Below are 10,432 nucleotides of genomic sequence, written 5' to 3' on the forward strand. Positions count from 1 at the left end.
TCCTTATCTCTTCTTCTCTAATGACCAATGTCTCATCCTGAAACTCCACTTTCTTTTTCTAACCTGTCCCAACTTTTTTTTGTCTGTCCTTTGTCCCCGTGTTGTGACAGGCGTCTAAGTTGATTAAGCTCTGCCCCTGGATCTGACACTACAGTGTGTTGCCTACTATTTGTTGATTACTATTGATTTTCTTTGATACTTCATTTAAAAATCAATAGTCAGAGCAGGAGAAAAATAGGCCCAGTTTACACATACGCTAACATACTATTGTGCAACAGAGAAGGCCGCAGGTTTGGCAGTACAGCCATGACGGCAGCAGCCAATTACAAGGAAAGCTCTTAACAGGTGAAAGAGAGCGGCCTCCCATCGATCCCAAGCTTTCTCCTCCAATCACAGAAAGTGGCCATAAATTAAAGCGCATCTGTTTTGTTTCCGAGGACAGCTGTAAAGCACGGTGGCAACTTTTTTTATTTTTATTTTTTTTATTTCACTCTTTACACAACAACACCCCTGCTTCTGAAATAACGGCTCCATCCTCCACCATTAGACAGAAAGGACAAGTGTCAAATTACAGCAAACTGTGAGCCTGCAGCATGAAACACAAGCGAAACCTGAACCATCGAGCCTCCGTTTGAATTTACTAGAGGAGTGTGAAGTAATTTGTTCTAAGTTATGCTATTTCTCTCCTCAGATCAGACACTTTGGATGTTTTTAATCCAGAATGTGTTTTTTTATGGTATGAAACAAAAGACAATTTTTTTATAAAGCCTCCATAAAGTATTGGAAATATCATCTTAATATTGTGGTTACTGATGTTGTAGTTTTAAGGAGTCAAAGTACATTTTTTATTGCTTTTTGTGATTTTCATTGATTGAAAAACAACAAAATTACCTTTTCGACCTGATAGTGATTACAGTGAGCTGCAGAATTTCATGTCTTTTTTTTTTTTGCAATTCACAAATTTATAATAAAAAATAGAATGCTTGGCAATTTACAGAAATTTGCTTGATTTGTTTGTTCACATCAGCTTTTTTTTAATTAAAAGACATTTTTATGCATTTTTACATCAACTTGTAAATTTTATGTTACAATTGCTTGACTATCTGTCCAGAATAACTCAAAGCCGGTTAGATTTATTTATCTGCTTTAACCTTATCAAAGTCTCTCCTTTTTCCAGTCACCTGAAGCGACAACTAAACAACACAGAGAACAAGTTGTTTCAAAGACACAAGGAAGCAAATTTCAACTTTTTTGTGAAGACTGCAACAAAAGAGATTTACAAAAGTTGCCCTTTGTTGATTTTGTGTACAGTATCTGGGAGCAAAAACAGCTAAATCTATACAAACAGATAAAAATAAATGAAACAAACAAAATAAAAGTATTAGAGATCCTAAATAAGCTGCAGTTTCATTTTATTTCTACAGAAAAAGTTTTTCTTTTGCTCTTAGATTGGTTTAATCTCATTTGTTTCACCAAATTTCTTGTTAAACATAGACAACTTAGGCCAACTTGTGATTTTTTAAAAAATATTTAAATTACTAATAAAAGTTATATACAGTATTTGATCTATTTGTTAGCATGATAGTATGTGTATACCTAAAAGAGGCTTACAGTTGATTTTTTAAATTCCATTTTCATCATAGATGTCTTTAAAATGTTCATAAGTTGTCTAAAATGTTATAGTTTTAAGGAAGTTTAGTTACTAAAGCGATAAAAGAAATGCTCAACCGTATGTGTTGTGATTTTAACGAGTTTTCTTAAAGTGATAATAGGTGTAGGGTAATAATAGGTGTAGGGTTGACAGAGTCATTCAGCGAGGTGCTCAAATGAGATAATATGCAAAAGAAGAAAAGCTGTGGGAAAATATTACCTTTGAGGATCATTTCATGTGCTGCCAAATGTAAAGCTGAGTGTTGGACAGAATGTTAAGTTTCCTGTTCATGTTTGTATTTCTGTTCTTTATCACATTAAATAAAAAAACAAACCATTTCATTTCATCAAAATGTTTGAAACAGTTCAGTTCTAGAGTTGATCATTGTTACAGGATTTTCTTGTTTGTGTTTATCTTTTCCTGTTTTTTATTCCTGTGCCATTGGCTGTCTCTCATTTGTTCTTCACTCAACAACCCTTTTCTCTCATTTCTCTTTCTTCCTCACCTATTCTTCCCTCTGCGCCTCATGTCAGCCCTTTCCCAAACTCAAGCATGCAGAACAGAGCGCGCAGGTCTTCTCCAGCAGACCAGAACGCTCCGTTCTCAGCGTTCTCACCTTTCACCCAGGGTTAACGTGAGGCGGCATCACTTGGGCCTCCGCACCCCCCCACACCCAGGCCCCGCAGAGACCTGGCGAGTCAGGCTGAGCGGAGGGTCAGGACTGGAGTGAGACACAAGCTTGTGGACAGAAAACAGGGGAAAACAACAAGTGACCAACATGTTTGAAGAATCAGAGGTGATGCAGAGTTGCTTTTTTTTTGAGGATAGGAGTCATGAATAATCTGTGATAATAAATATTCTAGTAAATCAGCTATGGTTTAAAAAAAATCCTACCTCAGTTTAACTCATAAGACAGTCATTACTGTGCTCATTCATGATTTCCTGCTGGTCTGCGCACTACAGTGTTCCAGTGGTAGCGACCTTGTCTCTTGCCCCCCCACCCCCTGTTCCCCCTCCAGCAGGAGTGCCAGATGCTCAGTAATCTGTGTGAAAGGCGATCCACCACTTAATGGGATTGTTTCTGTTGCAGCCTAACGAAGAGACAGCCAGCACACCAGAGCTGAGCAGTCGTCCTCCATAACTGCTGTCCTGGGACCTCAGGTGGACACAGCGGGGTGAAGAGACACAACACGAGTATTGGAGGGGGGGGTCAGCCTTCACACCTCTCATGAGTCCTCCCTGCCGTGTGCGTATTGTCTTAAAGCAGATGGCTGACATATTGACAATAAGGAGAGAGAGCTGTCATGGTTCTGACATATGGAGCCACGATTGTCTCACTTTTTTTCTACATTTTAAGGTAAAAGTCAACAGGTGCTCATGAAATTTATAAGGAACCTGAAAACAATACAGCAAAACTATGAGTCTTTAAAAGTTTCGTGTTTGTTCTGATCAAAATCGACTTCTCAGTCTGATTAACTAAAAACTATCACGTTTCATCCTTCCATTCATTTTCTGTATTTGCTTTTTTGTTCAGAGTTGAAGGGAGCAGGTACCTATTTCCAGCAGTCCTTGTGTGAGGGGACACCCTGGACAGGTTGCACGTCCATCATCACACTCATAAAACAGATATGTTGTATTTACTTAACCAAGTTACGTCAAAGTGGTTCTGCCCATCTGAGTTGAGTAAATGCAAAACAATCTTTCACATTTTCTTCAAAAGTAAATGCTAAACACCTTAAAACAATAATAACTATTTCTGATTAATGAAAGCAAAGCATTTCTTGATGGTAGTTAAAGGGGCAAGAATACTTGAAACAAAAGAAAACTAATCAACCTTTAAAAGATTGCTACTACATTGTCTCTGATTATAATTATGAGTCGTAACTTTTTGCAGATTTTGGTTTTTAGGAACCTTAAGCGCTTCAAGAAAATGAAGCTCTCTTTGTCCTCCTCCTACAACGCTGTCATTGCAAGCATGACTCAGCCCTCTGTGAGCAAAAGATGTGAATCAGAGCCCCAATGATAACCAACACAAAGAGGGAAAGAGAGACAAAAACAAGGGGACATTGAACCCCCGCTTGCATTCACTACATGTACATAACACGACATGGGTCAGGTGATGGGGCACATGATCCTCTATGAACAATGGAACTAATCAAGCCTATTGTTAAGTGATGGCCCTCTTTTGCATATGACTAACCTGTTTGTCCACCATGTGGAGGCAGGGCTTATAAGGCTGAGTTCACCTGAAACTCATCAGACTGAAGAAGTCTCTTGGAGGAGAGACGAAATGTTTCACTAAAGAAGAACCCATCCAGAGGACCTACTTATTTTTTCTTTTTGATTTTTTCTACCTGGATTAATGAGATGCATCAGGACATTTTGAACCTCTCTATGTTCATTTCAAAACCCTTCATATTCAGTTTTTTGGCATCAGTGCTTAAGCACATTTTTAAAAATCATTTTATGGTATGTTTAGTTACATTTTCAAAAATATGGTTTACATTTTTTATCTATCCTTTCATCCTTCCTTCTATCCATCCATCCATCTATCTTTCCTTCCATCCATCCATCCATCCATCCATCCATCCATCCATCCATCCATCCATCCATCCATCCATCATCCATCCATCCATCCATCCATCCATCCATCTATCTTTCCTTCAATCCATCCATCCATCCATCATCTTTCCATCCATCCATTATCTTCTACTCATTGTGAGTTGGGTTGTGGGGGCAGCAGCTTGAGCAGCGACCTCCCTTTTCCTCAGTCACATTTTCCAGCTCTTTTTGAAGGATTCCAAGTTGTTCCTGGGCCAGATGACAGACATAGTCCAGTCGACTCAGTCGTTGTGTCCTTGGGCAAGACACTTCACCCACCTTGCCTACTGATGGTGGTCAGAGGGTCCGGTGTTGCAGGTGCATGGCAACCTCGCTTCTGTCAGTGTGCCCCAGGGCAGCTGTGGCTACAGTGTAGTTTGCCATCATCAGTGTGTGAATGTGAGTGTGAATGGGTGAATGTCTGTTAGTGTAAAGAGCTTTGGGGTCCGGGGGGACTTGAAAAGTGCTCTATAAGTTCTGTACCATTTACCATTTACCATAGTCTCTCCAGGAGTCTCCTCCCTCCTGGAGGCATCTAGGAGGCATCCTTACCAGATGCCTGAACCACCTCAACTGGCTCCTCTCAATGTGGAAGAGTAGTGGCTCAACTCTGAATCTCTTCTGGATCAACTTCTCACCTTATCTCTAAGGTAGAGCCCAGCTGCCCTGCAAAGAAAACTCATTTTGTCTGTCTGTATCCATGATCTCATTCTTTCAGTCACTATCCAAAGTTTGTGACCATAGGTGATGGAATGTAGACTGATCAGTAAACAGTGCCACAACACCACAACATATTGGTACAGAGTCTGAACTACTGCAGAAGCTTCACCAATCCATCTGTCAATCTTATTTTCCATCCTTCCTTCATTCGTAAACAAAAACCCAAGACACTTGAACTCCTCGACTTGAGTCAGAAACTCATCCCCACCCCACAGAGAGAAATACACCCTTTTCCCACTGACGACCATGAATTCAGATTTGGAGGTGCTGATCCTCATGCTACCTGCTTCAGCCTTGGCTGTGAGCCACTCCAGTGTGTGCCTGCGAGGCGACATACAGAAGTTGAAAAATGTTCAACTTTTGTCGCTGTCGCTTAGCGTACAACTAATCAGCAACGGCTTCATTGGCTGACCAATGAGCAAAGAGTATGCTACACACGGCAGTTAGCTAACACTTTCACCAAGTGATTACTAAAAAAAGGTAGCTTTATGGGGATTTGTTGGCACCAGAGTGAAGTTATCCGGTAAGGTTTTCCTCATAAAACTGTACCTTGGTGTGCGTTTGTTTTTCAACATCATTAGCATCGCAAGATTTGTTTAGTTTACACGTCCGTAATGCACCCCCTTTTTTGTGAACCACCAATAACCTTTACAAGAGTCAGGAGAAGAAACAATCAAATTTTGTGAAGATAAGCGACCCGAGAGCGCGATTCGCATGCTGCAATCACTATCGCGTCCCGTGTGTCAGGTTTCACCCTGGTTGTGATGAAAGCTCCTTAAGATAATCGCTGTTGTTTGTCACCTCCTGTGTGTTGAGACCTTTAGGTGTAATCTGGCAGAGAAACTACCTGGTGGAAAAAAACTCGTGTAAAAATCAACTATTTTATAGCATTTTAGGCAAAGACTATTTATACCAGGCCAGGCCAATCAGTCGATCGAGGTCGACCGATCGATCTTTAGCTGGTTAGCAGTCGAACGAAGCTTGTGGAACGCAACAAGCACCGGAACGCCCGTGTGCCGTTTTAATTTTCCTTTTGTCATTCTCCGTTTCTCAGCAAACTACCTCCGTGTTCAATGCATCAAAATGGCCATCTAGGCCCTCCTGTTTTGATTGACACCTCATTTGACCAACTGGGTTCATCTATCGGCCCTCCAGAGCCAATAATCTGTGAGAAGTGACCAACTTCCGGTTTCCGTCATCCTGGGCTAGATTGACTGTAGAATTGGCCAATCAGCTCAGAGCTTCGTTCTGATGCCACAGCTGTGTAGCCAATCACCATACCTTTCATTTGGTTGTTTGAGGGGATGGGAACTTTGTTTAGCCAATTACAGGCCAAAGACGGAGATGGTCGTCATTTGTAGGAGGATAGCTCCATCCAGTGGACAAACAAAGCAATGCTCACTGGAAAACGTTTTCCATCATTTATTGGCCAGTTAACTGACTAAACATGCCAATAAAATGAAAATATATTTCTTATTAAGTGTTTCGAGTGCTTCAAGACATGGAAGAATGATTTTTGTGGCCAGGAGAAGTAAAAATGTTCGGATAAAAACACTTCCAGTCTGCCATTTTGAATAGCTAATTTCGTCATATTTGAGGACAAATATGCATCATAAGAAAGTGAAAAACAAATATTTTTTCGCTGCTGGTGGTTTTATAAACTGTGTGGAATGTTAATGCTTTGAAAAAAATTAGGATTGTTTATTGCTGTGAGTAAATATGGATGTAGAATGTGTTTTGTGGGAGTTTTATCTTTAATTTGAGCCCAGAGTGAAGTCTCTGTGTTGAAGCATTTAGAAATTACAGTGTTTTAGACAAAGTGTAAATTAAATAAAACTAGCAACACATTACATTCTGTTTTATTTACTTTAAAGAAGTGAGGAGTAGGGAGATGAAAAATTAAGTTTTTTTATACTGATACTGGACAAGTAGATCTCGGCAAACTGCCGACTTCAAAAGTAGATCTTGGTTCAAAAAAGATTGGGCACCCCTGATTTAAACATTTATACTTTCTTTATACATTTTTAAGATCTTTTGTTCACGTGTTTTATTGTGAGGACCTCTTTAAAGATAGAAGGGGTGTCCTGATACTCGTTTTTCCTCAAAACAAGTATGTGTACAAGTACTTTAAATTGGATACTTACACATTAACTTTAAAAACTTTTTTTAGATAAGGTGTCTCTCTTCTATTATAGGTCTAGCCCCTCTGACTAATATACAGCATGATATATACTTTTGGGTTTAAAGCAAATAAAAATAGATACAAACATGGAATTGAAAAACTTTTCACTTGAAATGTAAGGCGTTTAATAGAGCATTGATAACAGTATCCCAGTGTTAATACTGGTATCGGTTACGATCATCGGGGCATTTTGCATGAGTACAAGTACTTGTAAATGTATCAGGCCTGATAGTATCAGGACACCACTAGAAACAACCATCTATTGCAAAAGGTGTGAGTGCTATAAAGGTATATAAAATATAGTATTGACACTTTGAAAACTTTCAAATCTGCTTTTTATTTTTATTAAAGGCAATGATCTGCTTTGGAGTTCTCTTTGTTTGAATTTGCATATACCTCATCTGCCCTCAGAGAACATCTGCTTGGTTATCTAAACTGATAACACTCTAAGTGATTTCTACTGCAGGTATAACAGCTTTACAAAACACCACTTTACAACACATAAAGCATTTCTTTAAATACAACATTTTTCTCCAGCACTTTAGCTTTAATATTTACTTGGTATTGTTCGGTTTTATAGATTAGAACCAGTCAAATACTAAGAGTTTAGTAAGGTTTTTACTTTATCAGCTTCTCGAATGATTATTACAGGAAAAATGACTTTGAATGTGTTTGCAGTGCTTTACATGCAGGTAACTTTGTGTAACATCTATAGAGCTGGCACTGACTGCAGTGTTTCTATCATTAGACCAGTGAAGCATTAAATATTACATTACAGGTTGTTTATGTTTTGAGCCAGCGGGCTACTGTGCTACAGTTCTGTGTTGGTCTGTTGCAGCTGCCTTTGAAGAAGAAATATAAAGATTCATATCTTTTGTTATTGCTTCAGGCTCAGATCTCAAATTAGGCATTACCGGGCAGGTGCACTCAGGTCGGGGCTCAAACACAGAAGCTGACTTTTTTTACCCAGCATATAGACTCCTACATCAAAGGAAAAAATATTATTCACAATAAGTGTAAATTTAACTTTCACATAGTAGATTATTTTTAAAAATGTTATTTTATCGCCTGACAATAACATTGAAAGCACAGTGGCTCTTTCTGTCTTTGTGTTTGTCTTTATCTCTTTAACCACTAAGCAAATTTGGTTGAAAGTTGCAAAAATCAATCATTCACAAGTAATTAACTTTTGAAGTCGCAGTCAACTGAACATAAAACATTCAGAAATGACTATTCTTAATATGTTTTACCAATATTGAGCTAAAATCTGGTGCTATAGAAGCTAAGACTGATCTCTGAATACTAACAGACGTTTTTTTTACTAAAACGTTGCCATTAACTATTTGGAATCAACTCTGTTAGTAAAATATCTCATGTACTACTCACCAAAGTTTTTGTAATTTTCTAGAACTACTTAAATTATTGGATGTAAACCCCAGATAGTTTATTTATTTGACTGTTTTTACCATGTCCTGACTGAGAGTCATCACCAGCTTCTACAACTATTAACTCTTTGGAGCCAGTCCAATTCAAGATGGCTGCCACAGCCAACTAAACAAAAAAACACAGCTTTAGCTTTATTTGAATCAATTTTAAAGATATTGTGCGAGATTTTGTCTGAGGGTTATTTGCAACAGATAGAGCTATCCAGCTGAATAAACTAAAATAAAATATAATTATCATGTAATGTTTAATATATGTAAATCAGAGTGCATAAAGTACATTATTTTACAAATAAACTCAACAAACATCTTAGAATTTATGCTGCTGTTTGGAGTTAAATGAGTATTTTTCGGCAGTGTAAAGACAAACACATGTGCCAAGTGTAGGAAAATACAGAGCTATTATATGGGGGAGACGAGTAAAAAGAAGCAAGCACATCTTTATCTCTCTGTCCTCTCTGTAACATGAGACCAAGTTTCCTTCCTTCCACCGAGGCAGCAGTAAAACTGTCCATGTCATAACGCCCAGCGTGTCAAAATGACATGTTCAACCAGCTCCTGTCTATTATTCAGGACAAAGGTTGGCTGGGATGGATTTCCTCCCAGTGTGAAATGACAAATTCCCCGCCTTTCATGCCAAACGCTCGGTCTGCTTGCTGGTCGCCTTCAAAAGACTGCGACTATGTGTCACCTGTGCAGAATGTAAAGACACGTCAGATCGAGTTTCACAGCAGACATCTATTCATGCTTATGATTGCTTTGTTTTGTGGAAAGATTTCAGAGTCCATAGGGGACGGGAAGGTGGGACCTCAGCTTTAGAAATGGGCCGTTGCTTTGTCAACACAGGACTGGGGTTATCTCAAGCAGCAGCTGAAAGATTGATGGCGTTAGATGAGTATCAGTGAGACCACAGTGTGGTGATTGGGCCACAGAGATACTGTATCTATGTGGAAGTAAAGGATTAAAAAGCAGCAACAGATTGGAGCCGTCACACACTTTACATTAAAGAGATACTTTTTTAAAAGTGTAGTTGTCTGGAGGATTCATGAATAGACAGTATCTTACCTGCAGCAGTTGGAGTGATCTCAGGTTGGAGAATAAAGGAAGAGTGTGTGTGCATGTCTACTTGCTTCTACTACAGAGCGAGGACTAGGGATGGGCGATATGTTATCGTGTGCGATATATCGTCCAAAAAATTCCTCACGGTAATAATTTGTCATCTCGCGATAAAAAACGATAAACTACCACCGCGAGWCCTTGCCGCATGTGCGCCGCAACAGTCCTTCAGTCCAACTGACGTCACGTGTGAAGAACGTGCATTGCAAACAAACAAACATGGCGGAAGGCGGAGGACAGGTGAGTGAGGAGGAGCTCGTTGCTAAAAGAGGTTCCAGCTCTGTTATCTGGAACTGGTTTGGCTTTAAACAGGCTGACACAGAGCAGAAAGTAGTATTATGCAAAGTTTGCAGACAAACGGTGACATCGAAGGACAGCAACACTACAAATTTATTTCACCACCTAAAACACAAACACAAGCCAGAATACGAAGCTAGCCAGAAGATGCGCTACGATGCAGCAGAAGCGCTCGCATTAACTTCCAAAGCCAAGAAACCGACAACAACTCAAACTAAACTTGCTGACGCATTTGTTCATTCTACACCATATGACAGCCAAAGCAAGCGGTGGAAAGCATTAACGGAGGCAGTTGCGTTTTGCCTGGCTAAAGATATGTTGCCGCTCCGAACTGTGGAGAAGGACGGTTTCAGGCGCATGATTCTGAAGAAATTTATAGTTTAGTACTGATTATAACAACACCAGAGTATTAGGGTTTTGCTT

At 39.4% G+C, this 10,432-nt stretch overlaps 1 protein-coding gene across 1 annotated transcript; it reads left to right on the plus strand.

Moving 5' to 3' along the window:
- Window positions 1–9,715: 9,715 nt before the first annotated feature.
- LOC106514994 (zinc finger BED domain-containing protein 1) lies at window positions 9,716–10,373 on the plus strand (the record flags this gene model as incomplete). The annotated part of the gene is given in 1 exon segment (XM_014004556.1): window positions 9,716–10,373. A coding segment is annotated over 1 exon segment (442 nt), but the record flags the coding sequence as incomplete, so codon positions are not given.
- Window positions 10,374–10,432: the final 59 nt, after the last annotated feature.

This window comes from Austrofundulus limnaeus, unplaced genomic scaffold (genome assembly GCF_001266775.1).
Source record: "Austrofundulus limnaeus strain Quisiro unplaced genomic scaffold, Austrofundulus_limnaeus-1.0 Scaffold25, whole genome shotgun sequence".
NCBI classification, from domain to species: Eukaryota; Metazoa; Chordata; class Actinopteri; order Cyprinodontiformes; family Rivulidae; genus Austrofundulus; species Austrofundulus limnaeus.